Source organism: Poecilia latipinna, unplaced genomic scaffold (genome assembly GCF_001443285.1).
Source record: "Poecilia latipinna isolate Pla-1442-1.1 unplaced genomic scaffold, P_latipinna-1.0 Scaffold3597, whole genome shotgun sequence".
Taxonomy (NCBI): domain Eukaryota; kingdom Metazoa; phylum Chordata; class Actinopteri; order Cyprinodontiformes; family Poeciliidae; genus Poecilia; species Poecilia latipinna.
Window position 1 is genome coordinate 2,304 of NW_015116213.1, and position 18,435 is coordinate 20,738.

Here is an 18,435-nt window from a genome sequence, read left to right on the forward strand (position 1 = left end):
GAAGTTTGTTCCAGATTTGTGGTGCATAGAAACTGAATGCTGCTTCTCCATGTTTGGTTCTGGTTCTGGTTCTGATTCAGAGCAGAAGTCCTAATTGGTCTGAAAGATTAATACAACAGCAGCAGATCTTTAATGTATTATGTTTCTAAGCTGTTCAGTGATTCAGTTTTTCTTGATCTTGCTCTGACATTCGTCCTTTAATCCTGGAAAGCTGTTCAGGTGTTAGAAGACTGACTTTGTAACAGTCTTTATATGTCTCTGAATATTTAAGTCTGATTGCTACTCCTTGATTTGGGCCTGACTGATCACTAGTTTTAGTTGTAGCTAGTGACTCTGATCACTGAGAACATCAATTAGTAAATGTAGTGGGGTTCCCAGAACCTCGGTTCATTTCAATCTGGAAATACTCGGACGGACAAAAGAAAGAACGGTTAAAAGGTTTTATGACGGGAATGAATAATAGTTCTTTGGTGCTTGGGCCCCAGCAGATGATTTGAGCTGTGATTGTAGAAGAATATAATTATACTAAAAGGCATGTTGTTGGTTGATTCACATTAAGATATGTTTTGACTGAAAAGAAATGTACTGGGTCAATCTGACCTAGAAGTCAGAAAGGAACTCAGAATGGAGAGATGTGGAATAAGCAATCACCAAAGAGAGAAAGGTTAAGTTGTTGTGCAAGAAAATTCTGGCAAACGTCCTTTCCTGCTTGCGTGCGAAGAAGTCGGCCAGGACTGGGAAAGAATCTTTGTTTGGACAGATAAAGAACTAACAATTGACTAATAGTTCTTCTGATGGAGCAGATTTAACTTCCAGGAGGTCGACCCCTAATTCTCGGAACTTCCAACACACATCCAGTGTAAGACGGAGCCAGAAGTGCTACGCAAGCGAGGTCCAGTAATGCCATTGGTCAAAGATTCCCAATACACAACAGTAGAGCTGGAACTGTATAAAAACTTGATGTCAGAAGTAAGAGACAAGACATTTTGGATTCTGAGACGATGAAAATGAGACGATGAAAATGTAATGTGTGAATCCGCAGATGTGCATTAAATGTCTTCCTGTTTGTCTATGAGCCGGAGAGAATGGAGTTTGTGTATCGTTTCTTTATTTATATATTTCATGAATTTAGCACCTTTTAATTCCTCCATATGATTTGCTGTGAACTCGGGTGAAGATCCCGGAAGCTGATTAGGGATGCTCTCCCCCAGGGGCCCGACACTGGTGGAGGAGGTCGGGAACGGGTGACGTCCTGAAGAGCCGAAGGATGCGGGTGGAGAAGGGGAGGTGGTGGGTTGAACACAGCTGGAAAGCGGCTGACGGCTTGGGTGTGGATCCTTATATGCAGAGCTTGATTGATAATTGGACGTGCCGAATGAGGTCCAGCGCTTAAGTAGGAGGTGAGCATGACGCAGCGATGGGCGGAACAGAAAGGTTCTTGAACTTGTTTAAGCGCAAGTTCAAGTTTAAGTTTAAGCGCTTGAACTTCATTTCATCAAGTTAAATAAAAGGCGGTATGCTCCAGAGCCTTACGATGGAAACTCAGCCTCTAGCTCTTACACACCCATTGGAGAGTGTTGTAAACCTCATTTAACTGGAACCATGTAAACATCTGTCTTATCAGCCTGAGGATAGAAAGGGCCATGCTTCTCCTGCTTGGCTTTCCTGCCTAGAACTTAATTTTGTTCCCCTGTTCTGTCAGAAGGGAAGAGATTTGGTGTCAAAGATGAAGAGAATGTGAAAGAGCAGAAGAGAAACAGTCAACGGCTGCAGCCTCACTCGTGTGAATACCGATTTGGCTGCCGCTTACCTCTGGGACACTCGCAGCAAGCCAATTACCAAGCCTTAGTCACAGCGAGGGAAAGACAGAACCACTGATTGACTGAAGCCAATGATACATTCCAACCCGGCTCAACTTTCAGCTGCATTTCCTCACCATCTAACAGCAGCCAGCCTTTTTTAGTGCTGCTCACCCTCTGCTCCTTGATTCAATGGAAGACTACAGGCTGAGTGCAAAAGGGAGAGAAGAAAGGGGATAAAAGCGGTTGCTAAATAATCCCATTTAACTCTGAAATGTGCGCTGCTGCTTTTATTCTTGACTCACATCGAGTAGGCATGTGCCAGCCAAGTGTGGGCTGAATTGGTAAGCAGAGTAAGCAGAGAAGGAGACAGACATGTTTTGAAATGAGGCTTGAAAGGCAGCCCAGTTTGCAGCTTAGGGAATTGGTAAATGTCTTCTGGGAAGGATGGAAAAGGAAAGGGAGAGATAGAGGGATAAATGGAGGGGGAAAGAGTGGAGAGAAAGTCAAGTAGAGAGAGAGAGAGAGAGAGCAGAAGCTGGCAACATTATGACAAATACGGTGGAATGACAGATAAGGGATTGGAGGCAGGTGTATCTGACTGTAAAGAAGAAGAAATGAAGATGGAGAAAGAGGAGAAACGGACACTTTTCCTTAAATGTGGAAGGGTGGATGTGTGAAATCCAGCCTGAGGGAGATTTTCCGTCCACCACCTCAGCGGTTTTTCGTGAGCAAAGGTAAAGTCCAGACTGGAGCTACGTTTTTATCCTCCTGCCATGTTTCACCAACACTCTGGGAACGGAGCGGTTTGATCAGAGCTTTGGAAAACCTTTACAGGCGTCGTGATTGGGATGTTCTGTTTGGTGTTCCCATGTTGGTATAAATGGTGTCTGTGTTTGGTTTGCAGGCGAGGCGGACCTTGATGTCGTCTCTGAAGCCTGTCTGCCCTACCTGAGCTGCAGACAGCCAATCAGGCTGCAGGAGGCCTGTCTGAGGTGAGACCTGAGTGGAGGAGGGAAGTGGAGGAAGTCATTCCTGAGGAAAATATGTCAAAATAAAAGTACCAAATAGAACAATACTTTCAAAGTTAAAATCTGATGACTTAATGGTGTTTATAATAAAGGTCATACATTGTCTGACCACATCATTTTCTGAAGGACAATTTCATTTACAGAAACTTCATAATTCATTTTATTTGTTGTTTCTGTTGTTTTGTTTATTTATTTTGGACATTTAGGATGTCTTCCAGTTCCAGTGTTAAATGTTTGCTAGAATTTAAAGTTTAAGGATCTGTGTATGGATGTGTTCTTCAAACATTACCACTATAATACTTAAAAATTGTCTGTAAGCAACATCATCATCTATGAGATTTCCGGGACAATTTACCATCCAGCAAAATCTGTTATTGTGACCAGCCTACATAAGTATCTTGATGAAACTGAAATAGCTGAGCTGTTTTCAGTCAATTAAATTAAATCTACACCATTATTTTAGTTAAATTAAAACCTTTATTTTGTCTCTGTGAGATCTCCACCAGATTTTATTGATGTTAAATGGTACTTTTTCTCATTTGTGCATTTATTTCTGTTTTGAAACTCTCATGTTCGCAGAAATGCAACACATATTTCTTTTCTTTTAACTTTTATTTCATGAACATGAAACAAAAATAAATCATTTTTAGTCGTTACTGTCTGTTTTCTACAGTTCTATAAAAAACTGAGGAGATATGAAGCATTTTGTGACCTAACTGATCCCATCAGTTAAACAGTGGTTATGAAACAACTGTTTGTCTCATGTGAGCTGCAGAATCAATTTAATGTGGTGGCGCCACATTAAACAGAACGGCTCTATCTCTCCTTCACAGTGTTTTCCGTCACTTAATCCAGCTGGATCCGGACAGCTTCTGGTTTACGCTGAACCAGATCCACTGCCCTTCGTCCTTCATGTCGCCCCCCCACCCTGACCTCCGACCCCTGCAGCTGGGCCTGACGGGCCGGCCCAGAGACGAGTACTCAGACAACGTGCTGAAACTGCTGAGGGAGGAGTTCGCCTCCGACTCAGACCACAAACATTCAACGAACTGGGGAAAAAAAGAACCTGATATGTTTTTATATGCGAGTTAAATAAAAACACCATAGCTTCTACGCTAACGTCCAAACCAGGAACAAAGCTGGCCGCTCTTTCCACTCCCTCAGAGGTCTGATCTTTCATCTGTCTGACAGACGGAAATAAAATGTTTGTTTTCACATCATTTCTTTATTGCTGAAAGAACTGACTGAATCGTCCTGCTTGTTTTGAATAAATTAACAATTCAACCACATACAATTGAAGCTGTGGGTCTGTTTCTTGGTGTAGAGATTTATATTTCAGGTATGCATCTTATTATAAATCCTAGTTAAAGTTCTATATTTACCTCAATTTAACATGTCAAATCTATCAGGATTATTTTGTATTTTCTACATATCCAAGTCAATAAGGAAAATACATTTGCTTATACTGATTCTGATTTCTCTTAAATTTGATAAATCTGTGCTTGTGTTTGAGTTTTTCAGTAAGTCAGAATGTCATGAAAAAGTTAACTCGTATTTGGAATTAATTTTTTTTAAATGCCTTAATTTTGATTAATGAAAAAAAAAACTAAATCCACTTTCACCAAAAATGTGCATTTCATAAGACATGTCTAAAAAAAAAGCTTTGGTAACACTTTATTTTACGGGGTGTGAATAAGACTGTCATGACACCATCATAAACATGACATAACACCTGTCATGAACATGAATAAGATTTCATGAATATTTATGACTGTTGTCATAAAGCGTCATTCGGTAAATAATGACACTTTTAATACAAAGTTGACATTATTCAAAATGTCTTTATGACAACTTGTCATTAACCAAGAAATCATTACTGATATAAATTTGTTATAAAATAATTACTGATTTCACTTTAAAAATTAGGTAACTTTATGTTATTAAATGTAAAGTTTAAACAGTAATGATTTATATTATTATTCATGATTATTTATGACAACAGTCATAAATATTCATGAAGGCTTATTCATGTTCATGACAGGTGTTATGTCATGTTTATGACAGTGTCATGTCAGTCTTATTCAACCCCCTTCAAATAAAGTGTTACCAAAGCTTTTTTTAATATAGAAGTATTAACTTATGGCCAGCAGATATAGGTGACTGTTGAAGATGTTGGCTGTTCTCAGTGCTGTACTGAAATTATTTCCAGCTGCTGGTTTTTGGTACAAAAGGCATTTTTCCTTCAGCTGAACACAGAGAACGGCTGAGCTCTGTCCTGTTCAGGACAACATTGTGTAACGTGAACATCATGATGCTGAAATCCAACATGGGTCAAAGAGTCATGTGTAAATGAAGAAAACAGGAAGTCACCTCTGTTATCACAGCCCCTCAGTCAGGTGAGCCCTGAAAGCTGCCTTCCTCCCACCTCTGTAATCAATGTACATGTGCAGCGTCTGATGCATGCGTGTGTGTGTGTGTGTTGGGGACAAGATGGTCACATGTTTTGTATTTAGCTGGCCCCGGCTTTAATGCTAGCGAGCGCGGCAAGGCGCCTCTTTATCTCCTCCTGTGCTGTTGCTATTTATCCTGCTGCCATTGCTGACAGTAGCACCATTAGTCATCAGCTGCAGAGGGAGGGACGTGCTTGGCAGCCCCCATTACACACAGTCAACAGCTTAACGCCGTTTCTTCTTAATGTGCGCAGACAGACACATGCAGAGAGCTGAAAGCAAAACCAGAGGTGATGAAGAGAGAGGGGAAAAAAGTCTTGATTAGAACCACTTAGCTACAGTTCACGAGGGTCAGTCGCTTTTTCACGTAAATAACCAGAGCCAATTTATTCTGGTTTCATGTACAATTTATTTCATTTGATAAAGGCATACACTTAGTGTGAGACCAAACATTTGAGAAGAAATGTACATGTTAACTCCCGTCCTAAACAGAGATCCATTTTTGTTTTTTTGATGAAACATCAAACCAAAGTTTGAAAACCAAAAGGTGGTTCGTTAAATCACCGTTTGGTGTTCTGTCTGCAAACACAGCGGCTGCCCTCAGGAGCAGGACTGCTGCTGTTGCTTTCAGTCGATACAGCAGAGGTAAGACTGCTTGTGGAATTGGAGAGAAAAAGAAGATTTTAAAAAGCAGAAACAGGTTTAGTGTTTTTGTATATTTCTCTTTTTCATTGCCCAAGGGGTTTTCTAGCACATTAACACCCTGCGCCTCAAAGCTGCAGTAGGTAACTTTTATACAAATATGTTTTTTTACATATTTGTTAAAAAACATATTTTCATTGACCATATAATTGTTTCTATTTAGGGAATTTACTTTTGTAATTCCAATTTTCACAAACATATTTTTGATCAGATTTTGAGCTAGCATGAAGTGGTTTTCTGGCTGGATTTTGTAAATCTGCAATGGAAAGACTTTTTTTTTCCCACTTCAACAACCGTGTTTTACTACAGGTGGAAATGACAAAGAAGAAAACAGGAAGTGGTGGGAAGATGATGGCACAGCACATTGTTAGTGACTTATCGCGTAATTTTAATTGCGCTTCTTATTTAATGGAAACAACGTAATTTTGGAATAGGGTTTCTTCAACTTTAGTTGAATATTGACAAAGTTTTGTTCGCATTTATAATGGAAACACAGTTACTATGTCCTGACAGTGTAATATGACACAGGTAATCCAGTTACTATGACTGTCTGCAGATATGCAGTGCTCCAATCAGTCAGGAGGAGGGGCTTAGCGCTGTCAATCATGCTTGAGTACACGCTGCCTAATGTGCTAATGGCAGAGAAATAACATCATCCCAAAAAAAACTGTTTATCTGCCGTACTAACTGTATTTATGCAGGAAAAGATAAACTCAAGTTTTTCACAAGTTATCTCTCACGACTATGGTTGCCACCCGTCCCTTAAAATACGGAACCGTCCCGTATTGAACCGAAACGGGACGCTGTTTGTTCCGTACTCTACAAATGTGGATGTGTAATAATAAATAAGAGGTCCCATATAAGGTATATAGTTTATATATACCTGCCCCAGTCATTGTTTGACTCACGGTGTTGGTGTTGCGATATTGTGCCCAACTGCTTTTTGGGTAACACAGACCAACCGACACGCTGCCACCACCGTGCCCCCCCACTCCCCCCCCGGTCTTTAAATATATGGGGACTGGTCACTTGGTAACCCTAGTCGAAGCGCACCCCACCCCCCGCTATGAGGCTAGGATGACGTGCATTAGTGGGCGTCCCTTATTTTGATTTCTGAAACGTGGCAACCCTAGACACGACACTGACAGTTTCAACAAATACAGTATGTAAAAAAAAATATATATATATATATATATATATATATATATATATATATATATATATAGAAAAAAACAACATTTTTTAATAAAAGGTCCATACTGCAGCTTTAGTAGATCCATCAGAATGAAATATTTCCAAGTAAGCATTGTTTTTCTGAGACTACAGCAGAGTTGCAGCAGTCTGTGCTTGCCAGCGCTTCACATCCAGAAGCTTCAGAAACAGTGAGAGTACTAAGATACGTCAGGGAGGAAAACTCCTTTCTGAGCAGCTATGAAGAAAACATCATTCTTCTGTCTGTACAGCACTTTAGGAGAGCAGGAATGCAACAAAGATGGCTTTTAAAAATGTCAAACTGACAAGACTTCAATAAATAAAGGAATAAAATCAGACACTGAGTCCTTTACAAAAAAGACAAATAAAACTCATAGTGACAAAAATGCCTTTGTGTATGTTGATTGAAAAAGATTTTTTTTAAGAAAATTACTAAACATGCACTTACTTTGTTTTTTGAAATATACAGTTTTATGTACAGAGTGGATTAGAGGCTTGTAGAGGATTGAGGCTTTTTTTCATACTATCAATGAGCACTGGGTGAGAGAACCAAGCTGGGAGAGAAATTATTTACCCCATAAAATGACGCTGCTGTGCAAAAGCCTTACAGTTTCCCACATTTTTTTCTGGTTTTAGCCACAAACTTCATGATTTACAGGGTTTTATGTGATAAACCAACACAAAGTAGTGCAAAACTGCAGATAGGATGAAAGAAATAATGTAAACTAGATTAAAAATACTTGATAAGATTTTATCTTTGTGCAGTGCATTTCCTTTAAAAATGAACACTATACTTTTTAAGATTTTCCAACAACAACAAAAAAAACTGAAAACTATGTAGGATTTGTTTGCACTTTGTGTTTGATATAAAATACCAAATAAAATAAAATGCATTTAAATTTGTGGTTACAATGTGACAAATATAATAATTTCAAGAGATGCCTTTTGCAGGGTTATACATTAAGTGAGATCACAGTCTGGTTATACATTTACAGTCAATAATTAGAAGCATATTTAATTTGATTAATTTAGTGTCTAAGGTTTCATTCTTTCCTGACTTAAAAAAACACATAAAACAGATTCATTTGTTTGGACCTGCAGCAGAAGGTGGGGAGGAAAATTTCTACTTTCTGAACTGTAAAGCGATTGTTGGGGAAATACCATCTATAATGTTTTATTATTAATATTTATTGAAATCTCCCCATTCTCTGTGAACTATTCAGGATCTGTCCCTGGATCAGACAGAAAGTTCATTACTAATGAGTCTGTGCAACGTCTACATCATCAACATCCATGAACACAAACACAGTAAAATATCAACTCAAGAGCTGAAGCCGAGACCAGAAAGAAATCAGCAGGTTTTATATGTTGGACTTTGTGAACAAAAGCACTTGGAATTGAACCAGTGAGAAAATATTCCACTTCCTGTTTGTCTGGGTGAATGGAGTGACAGTAAGGCAGTGGAAGGTGTGATCATGTCTTTTACAGGATCTGGAGTTCAAGCAACATATTATTTACTGGTTAATAGACAGACTAAAGTCTTTTCTTTTTTAGTAGGTTATCTAGTTGTGGATGCTGAGATCAGAAACAGTAAAGCTGCCTAGATCTACCCCAGGAACCAGTTCATCTAAACTTCTGCACAGCATCAACATAAATAAAAACCACAAAACTGCTCCCCCCTCACAGTTCACTCCCTGCGCTCTTTACAGCCATATTAAACGTTTCTATGGATTCTGGGTTTCTTCAGTGTGAGAGGGAAGCTGCTTTCTGTGACCAAACATCTGGTTCTGTGACCTCTGGCTTCACAGAGCGCAGCTCGGCTCGTTGGAGCAGTCACTGTGGTTATTGTCGGCGCCGCTCCTCTTCAGCTCCCTGGCAGCGTTGTGCTGCGGCCCGTCGCCGCCGTGGCTGTGGCCGTGGTGGGGGCCCGCCTGGGGCCGCTTGCCGTGCTCCAGGTGGGGCCCGTGGTTCTGGTGATGGCCACCGCCGTGCGGCTCTGCATCGACGAACGCTGTCCCCGCCTTGGCGTCGTCCCCGGCCTCGAAGTTGGCGTCGCGCTCGGGGCCGGCGGCGGCGCTCTCTGGCACCACCTGCAGGTAGGCTCTGACACGGTGGTGGCGGGCCCCGGCCTCGTCACTGAAGTCGATCACGCGGCATTCATAGGTGCCTTCATCTGACGTTTTGACCCGGGAGAGGCGGAGCTTGTGGGAGATGTTGCTTCCCACGACCTTCACAACCTGGCAACGACAGAGGAAGAGTTTATAATGATGCTGTTCGATTTACTAATATTATTACTTTATTATTTTCAGTTTTTCTTCATTAGTAGTAGCATTGTTATTTTATTATGTTAGCACTGGGAGAAGACAGAGGAGCTCTTTTTTTTTTTTACATGTAGTAATTTGATAATAAGAATTTTAATCTAGTATCTATTAAGAATCATGTTTTCGTGTCGGGATTTGAACCGTTTCATGTTTGGACATTCAGACGCTCCAAACTTTTCCCCACAAACAGAAACAGAAACTTTCCTTCCTCTGATCATTTATGTTGGATATTGATTACTCAGCAGATCTTTCTCATGGATGTTAGCCTATGTTTCACATCTTTTCTCTTCATTCTTTATAGAATATATTTATGTAATATCAGAAGATAAAAACAAATATGGTTCAACATAAAAGCTTCAGGATGGCTTTGGGGCTGAAATCCTCCACAGATAGTGAAAACACTCCACAGCGTCTTTTTCCCTGAGTTCCACTCAGAGAGGATGAGTCTGTGGGACATCAGAAATATGACTCCCATTTATCACATACCTCTGTTCTGTTCTATTGTGTGTGTGTGTGTGTGTGCGTGTGTGTGTGTGTGTTCAGCAGCGGTCCCTGTGTTTGTAAACATGTTTGTGTCTTTACTTATACTGTCTTATACGTTGAACGAGAACTCATGACGAATACTTTCACAGCGACGTGGCCTGCAGTGTTTGACTCCATCTACACAACACACACACTTACACACACACATACAGAGGCTGGTGCTTCCGTTACAGCAGCGCATCAGCTTGTCTGTCTGGGGAAGGAGAGAGAATTCATCTTTATGTTTGTGAATTCTTCTGAAAATTATATCAGAATATTTTCTTCACTTATGAAGCTCTAATTTTAAATCCATTCAAAATTTTGGGATGCAAGTTATTGATAAATGAGTTAATTTAAAGTTAATCAATCTTATTGATCAACTAATGATTCATTGATAAGCAGCCATTTTCTTAAGAACCTGAGTTTTCATTCACATGAAAAGGTACATCTGTCGTTCCATAACATATATGGGTTAAGTTTATTTTATGCTGAATTTTGAAATAGCATTAAACCCTAACCTTATATTGTGTGGGCTATATTAAATACTGAGTAAACTGAAAATTGTTATCTCATATTATTAAACTTGAACATATTTATAAAATATAATGTAACATGAACCTTTCTGCTTGCTCAATAGATAAATAGACTATTAAAATATATGAAACTTAAGTAGCATGTTGCATCCCAAACCAGACTCTGTTTGGATCGCTTCTCTTTCCTGTTCTGGTATGGCCCCGCCATCTTCATTTCTGTATCAACTGAGGATGACCAGCAGCAGCCAAAATACAAAACTAAAAAAAGGGCTAAGTGGACATTATTAGTTAATTGATTCAAACTGATTGTAATCTAATAAACCATTAATTGACAATTTATTGCAAGTCAGTAAAATCTTTAGCTTGAGTTTTGTCATCATAAAGTAAATGTAATAATAATTTGCTGAATATTAAATCAATCTGTTGAAGTAATTTCCAGGTTTTGCTCGACATTTTTTCGACATAATGAGGCTCTCTGGACTTTTCCCTCCTTTGTGGCCTCTTCCTGTCAGTGTTTGTCACTGCGATGCTTCATTGTGCCCATTAAGGTAAGGAGGGTTCTTAGAATCTGGACGCCTCAGAAGGACTCTGAGCCACCGTTGAGCAGCAGCGATCCCAACACTCTGGTCTCATCCTGACACTCACCGTCAGGATGAGACGGTGAGTGTCAGTGTGTGATCTGGAGCATTGGCTGCACTGTGAGCCGCATAGAACTGAAAAACACACACTGTGTAACACAAAGACAGACACCATGACCTGCTCAGGAAGCGCTCTGACTCACACTGATCTTTGTAGCATCCTTCGGCGTTTCCTCCTCAGGAGACACCTTAGAAAAACAGAAGAATGTCAAAGAATCAACAGGTTTAAATTTTAACTGATTACAGACATTTGATGTCAATATTAACAACTGAAGGAGTGAACCTCCTGTTTAGTTGGACAATTCTGTGGTTACTTTCTGAAACCTATCATTTTCCAAACATACGGAGACTCCACTGACAAGCCCTTCATCATAACATTACACTGAGCTGAAATCATTTTTAGTCAACAGATTGTGTGCCTGAGCCTGTCAGATTATGCTGTGCTTATGTTTATATTAATAACCGTGGACATATTTATAAAATATAATGTAACATGAACCTTTCTGCTTGCTCAATAGATAAACTATTAAAATATATGAAACTTAAGTAGCACGTTGCGACTGGATAAACAGCTGCGCTGAGCTGTTTATCCAGTTTCCTGTGATTATATTTATTAAAGATTAGTTTTATTGTCCTGGTTTGAAACTCAGCAGGCTTTTAAAATGTAACATGCACTTCCTTTTGTCTTGAGTGTCTGCGTTTGAGCCTGGAGTCTGACAGGACCCGACAGGACAAAGGTAATGTCCAACAAAAATCTGTGACTTTTTTTTAATAGAGATTATTTCTATTGTTATGTTAAAAGTTTGACTCTGTGACTGAAAGGTACCAAAAAACATAAAAAAACAAAACTCAGTGTGGAATAAGGTCTTGAATGGTACTTTACTGTAATACATTTAAAACTTGAATGGATCCGTAATGTGGTGCGAACTGAGACTTTTAGCTGCTGCCATTCACTGACATTTTTCTCATGTTATCAGTGAAGTAATCAGCCAATAGATAATCATCCTGATATGTATTTACTTCATGCTTTTTCAGTATTGAGGAAAAATTCCTGTATCTTGTTGAAAAGTTACTTATGAGTTAGTTTTGTCTTATTTTAACCATGCTTAGCCATTTGAACTAGAAATTAGACCAAAATTGCTTGGTGTTGTGTTTTTGCAGTGAAGTGCACAAATCAGTCAGAGTTTTTGTACCTCATTAGTCGTCCAGGGCTGTTGGTCCGTCCACTCCAGGTGGTTCCTGATGTACCACCACTGGATCTCCAGCGAGTAGGACGGCGTTCCTGCTCCTCTGAAGGAACAGGCCATCTCCACGTCCTGGCCTCTCTGGGCAGTCATGTCATGGGGAACCTCAGTAAACATGGCTGGGAACACAGAGAGCAGACAGTGTCATTATGAGTGGATTCAGTCCAGAGAGGAAGGAGAACCTTAGTGGGTTGAGGTTAGGCCGACTAACCAAGGTAAGTAAAATATAAATGCATATCTTTGTTATTGATTTTATCTAAATTGAACTCTATAATAAAACCAACTTCTCATATAAAAAGAACAACCTGAACAACCAGTGGTATGACCTCTTGTTGCCATATCAACCTTCAGACCAATCAGATCTCCAGCTTCTATACACCACAAATCTGGAACAAACTCTCAGAAAACTGCATAACAGCTGAAACACTGAGTTGCCTTTAGTTCCTAGTAACTGGAACATTACTCAATATATTGATCAATATATCTGATGTGTATTCAAGATTTTCATGATGGCATTTGACAAAATGTAATGTTTATTGCTTGTTTCATAATTAGTGACTATATGATGTTTTTATGATGTAAAGCTCTTTGAAATGATTTTTCAGCTAAAAGTTTTAACTCATGTTAAACCATTTTTTTTATCTTACTATCCTTACACATTATGCTGCAATGGCCCATGTAAAGCAAGCCTTTTATTATTAATATAGGAATAGTTTCACAAATTCTTGATAAAAAAATATTACAGCCCTAAAATGTTGCAGAACATACAAAGGTACAGATTAAAGGAGAAACAAATTAATTATAGTCCAAATGTGTAAAATAAACCTATGCAAATGTATCTAATAAAGTAATGCAGCACCACTTTTACACTTTTTAAATTCATGATAACATATAAAAGTGTCAGTTGAAATGTTTAAATTTGATCAGTTTTAATTTGAAAGGAATCTTTGATTAGAAACCGAACACATTTTCAGCAAAGATTAATAACATATTTACTAACATAAAAAATATGCCTATCAGTCTTTTAATGAATTTGTTAAGTGTAAAAGTTGTGTGTAAGTTTTAAGTGCATCTGCAGTGACTTCACACTAAAATATGAAGGCTGTTATTTTCCTCCAGCCATTAGAACCAAAGCATTATTTACTAAACGGTTTCTGAGTGTAGAGGCCCAACTGGACAGAAGATAATGAAAAAACACATTAACCATGATAAACCAGACCTGAGACACTCACATGTTTCACTGATGCATGTATGGTTATTAAATAAAAGAATTACTAGAAATGATAAATCCAATTATATGATACTTGCAGTGTGAAGCAGTTAAACAGCACTAAACTCCTGAGACTAATTATTGAACATTTAGTTATCGTTAACTAAATGAATGTGTCCTTCATGCACCAACACTATTGTCCTAATTGATACTTGGATTTTTCTTTTGCAAAGTGGAAACTGGAGTGCAGCCAAGTGAACTATGAAGAAGCTTTAAAGATATCTGAATTTATTTTACAACTAAAAGAGTTTAGCATATATGATAGCAAATATGATCACAAAGAAGGTTTCTATGTGAGATATCCTGATCTTAGATTAAATGTCACAAAAATATTAGAAATAAAACGGAGAATGACTTGAGTGAAGATTTTCAGGCTACCCTTTCAGACTCTAGCGGTTCCTCACCCTGAGGAGTGAAGAAAGGGCATCAAGTCCAGCATCAAATGTCAAATCTCTCAGAGGACCTGGGCCACACTCCACGTCTGATTGGCAGGAATGCAACTAGCAGACCCTCATGGAAATGTTAACTGTCCCTGAGCTGTAGGGATTCTTGTTAAGCAAGTTTTAAAACAAAAGGTTACCCACTGTCTTACCATCTTATATGGAAAAGATCAAAAGTGAGTGCCAGCTTTTAAAACACAATGGCCAACTTCAATGTACATGTAACATTTTTTCTCTGACTCTTGAATATTCCAGAGCTGTCAAAGTTTCCAATGGGCTTCTTTTAAACTGCTGAGTCAGGAATAAACTTCACAACTAAGACCAGATCAAAACATTTCCTTTCACATCTTCAAGAAAACATGAAAAAAAGTTCTGTTTGGGTCACAGCAGACAGAAAAAGGATTTTAATTTCAGCTATTTTGACATTCTTCAGCTGCACATGTGGAGTTCCTCAAGGAGCCGTCCTGGGTGCTGTCCGTTTCTCCCTTTAACTAAACTGATCGTAAAATGTTAAAGATTCACTAAAGTGTCTACTAAACTCTTGAGATGACATCAAAGCAATAAAAATGTTGTAATCTTTCATTTAACCTTATTGAGAAAGATTTACAGCGCTGGTCAAAACTCCCAAATTCTCTTCAAGCCCTCGTGTCTGTAATCAAAATGGATGTACTTCCGTGAGTTAACTTTGACTCCTCAGTGATTCCTCTTGCACTGCCAAGAGGTTACTGGGACAAGCTGCACTCTCTCATATCTAAATTTATTTGGAATGGGAAGAAACCTCATTTGAAATTGAGAACACTTCAACGAGATAAAACGCTTGGGGATTGAATCCTGAGGTCTCTGTTTCTTGGAAACCAATTGAAGAAAATCTATCCAAACCATACAGGCTGGAGAACTTGATATATTCTAAGATACCTCCTAACGAGGCTAAATCAAGTTAGGACCCATAATTTCTTCTCTTCTTAGTCTTCTTCGTCATTCAGTGCTGAATCTCACAAACACCAACCTGAAATGGCATAAGCACTCTCCTTTATTTAATGACTTTTCTATCCTCATTGGAAACAAACCATTCTCCTTCCATAGGTGGAGAGATAAGGGTGTCAATGTCCTCAAAGACCTTATGAACAATGATGGCCTGCGTTCTTTTAGTGACCTACAAACTGCGTATAATTTACCAGGTTCTACTTTTCAGGTTCTTCTTTTATTTACAACTCCGATCGGCCATGAAAGCGTGCGGTGTGTCATGGGGTGTGCCTCTCCCAACCCATCCCTTACAAGAACTTCTTGTCGCGGGGTCAGACACGTGGCATTGTTTCTAAATTATATACATTTATTTCAGACCCTCGTGCCAGGCTCCCTGTAGAAAATACATGGGGGGGAGATCTTTCCTTTATGGGAGATGTAGAAATCTGCTGGGATACAGTATGGGAGAACCTCCACAACACATCCAAAAACTCTGACCATCGGCTTATTCACTTTAAATTTATCCATAGGATGTACTGAACACCCAGGAAACGTCATGCTATGAAAATGATCACATCTCCTACTTGTGACTTATGTACACTTAAGACTCCAGGCTCTTTTATGCACATGTATTGGGCTTGTCCCAGTGTGGCTGCTTTCTGGAGACAAACTTCCACTATGTTGAGTGATTTGCTTAAAGCTAACATTCAATTATCACCATCTTTGTTTCTACTTAATGACGATTCCACTTTAGAACTTTCCTCGCAACAAAAGCGCATGCTATGGGCCTCACTGCAGCTAAGAGGATGTTGGCTCTACGATGGCAACCACCACACTTACTGGCTTGGCAACAATGGGCCAACTCCTTCCTAGATATCGTTATGATGGAGAGGTCAGTGGCCAGGATGCACTCGGCCAGTCAAAAAACAATCAGCCCATGGGATGCAGCTTATTCTTTGGTTAGCGAAAGAGTGCAACATAATTCTATGTAATCCTTTCAATATGTAAATGTAAGTGATGATTTAATCTTCGCAACTGTCCACTTCCATATTTGTTATCACTTTGAGATCAGGGTAGGGGGTCGCCATGGGGTTGAGGGTTGGGAGGTTGGGGAGGCCACACTGCCTTTTCTATTTCTATGTTGTATCCCACCTATTGTAACTATACTGTAATGTACATGTTGTGGATGTAAAACAACTAAAATAAAACCATTTGATCACAAAAAATGTTGTAATCCTTGATAAATAAAAAAAGAGATCATTTTAGTTTGGTGAAGTGTGTCTGCTGGTTACACTGCTGTCAAAAAAGAGAAAAATAAAAATCACTAATGACTACCCATATAACTTCATTGCTATTTGATTTTATTTGTGTTGAAAAACAAATTTGTTAGAATTTTTTTATTGAACTGGAATTTCACTTTCTTTGGTGAATTTTAATAGTTTTTATTTTCTCCAATCAATTTTATCTATTGATTGGCTCAACCTGCATCTTGGTCCAGTTTATATGTTCTTAAATGTGCATTTAGAGATGAACTGGACTTAATATCCACAACGATAAAAGCTCATATTTAGTGATGGATCCAATCTAATAGTTAAACTAAAAATAAATCTAGGTCTGAAAATCAGTCACTGAGCCCTTTTACTTGTATGAGCAATAATAATCAAACCACTGTTACCAGCTTAGCAACTTTGTTGCTATACTAAGCAACATTTCAGACAAAAAGAATTGGTATCTGCATTAAAAACAGAATAGGCTTTTTAAATATTGGTGATTGGCCAGAAAACTGTAATCAGTGCAAAATCTGATCTAATCCAGTGCATTTTATAGTCAGTTTTATCCAAAGCCCTGTACTGGTACCAAAAGGTACTTTAAAAAACTTCCATTTAAATATGACCAAATAAAATACCTTTCCTTTCAGTCAAACACATCCCTGCCTAACATTTACACTGAACACATTAAACTCAACCTATTCCTGATGGAAAGCTTTGCCTCGTTTATTAGCTGTCAAAATGTTTCATTCTTATCAGACGGTTCTTATCATGTTTCTATCCTGTCATCTCCTGATCCGTTTGGAGAGAAGAGTGACACACTAATTGTGTTTTTAATTATTAAACAACTCCAGCGTGACATTCTTGGCAGTTTTGACGGTTTTTTAACCTTTGACCCTTTGATTCTCAGTCATTGTAATGTGTCAATCCTGTGCCAACAGAGTGCTGATTTTCCTCTTGATTCATGGACTAATGTCACCCTGTGAGTCTGCATTATGGATCTGTCTTGTATTACAAGAACAGAACAAGCCTATGGTCATCCCACCCTGTACATTGATCAAATCTGCTTGTATTTTTCATTTGTGACACCTGAAACACACCAGCTATTGATTTGACATTACAGAGAAACAATGCCTCCAGCACTGGTGGAGAATATTCAAAGCTGAGACAGAAACTGCTGGGTGAGATGCAGAACCTCTGAAATGATACCAAACAATTATATTATTTTTCTACCACAGGGCTGTGAGGAACGCAACACAATCAACAGGTAACATTTTGTTGGTCATCATGAGTCTATCTATCATGACTCATAGATAAATGAACAAAAAGTCAGTTATATTTGTGAACTGGAAGAAAAAAAATGTCACGCTGTTAAAATCTTTTTACAATTAAAAATGATGAAAGATCGATTTATGTACAGCTGTAAGTGATACAGAATATAATGATGGACAGCAATTTTCAGGTTTTACCACAGATTCTCAGTGGACTTTGACTGGGCCATTCCAAAACAAGCACCTAAACTGTTGGCCTGTAGGTCTGACATTAACCTCTTTCAACCATTCAATGTGAATAAAATGTGAAAAACATCAAGAATGTTCCAGGGGTGTGAATATTTGTGCAAAGCTTTGTAAGAGATGTTTGTCATCCAGGATTTTATAAAAATCATGACTGATTATTATGCAGGGATGCTTATTATTATTGAAATAATCACCAATTAATTTCAATTAATCATTGGCTGATGTAAACAGACCAAAACTGGCCTCTGTTTGTTGAAAGAACAACTCAGTTTTGCATTCCGTACTGTTTCACAGATTTATTCTAACAGTATAGATGAGCTCTGCTTGAGGAATGTACACACATTATTACAGTCTGTTTTATTCAGTTATCCATGGCTTCCCTTCCTGTTTCACTCTGCTCTACCTCCCCTGAGTGTCTCCTATTAACAGCCAAACCTAACAGTCACAGAGTCGAAGCTGAAGCTGTGAAATGGCTGCAGTCATTGGTTGCTCTGAAGCATTATCACCGTCCCAAAGTAACCAGTG

General features: G+C 38.8%; 1 protein-coding gene and 1 long non-coding RNA gene across 2 annotated transcripts; one reads left to right on the forward strand and one right to left on the reverse strand.

Annotated features, from left to right (window-relative positions):
- Positions 1-207: 207 nt before the first annotated feature.
- LOC106941304 (uncharacterized) lies at positions 208-4,129 on the forward strand. The gene is made up of 2 exons (XR_001423323.1): positions 208-2,794; positions 3,664-4,129. It is a non-coding gene; the product is annotated as an uncharacterized LOC106941304 (long non-coding RNA).
- A 3,517-nt stretch (positions 4,130-7,646) lies between these two features.
- LOC106941303 (V-set and transmembrane domain-containing protein 2-like protein) lies at positions 7,647-12,609 on the reverse strand. Its single transcript, XM_015024278.1, has 3 exons — positions 12,402-12,609; positions 11,352-11,396; positions 7,647-9,431 (listed from the first exon to the last, which is right to left on the reverse strand). Exons 1-3 carry the CDS (start codon positions 12,567-12,569, stop codon positions 8,997-8,999), a joined length of 648 nt encoding a protein of 215 aa, XP_014879764.1. The 5' UTR covers positions 12,570-12,609; the 3' UTR covers positions 7,647-8,996.
- Between the last annotated feature and the right edge of the window lie 5,826 nt (positions 12,610-18,435).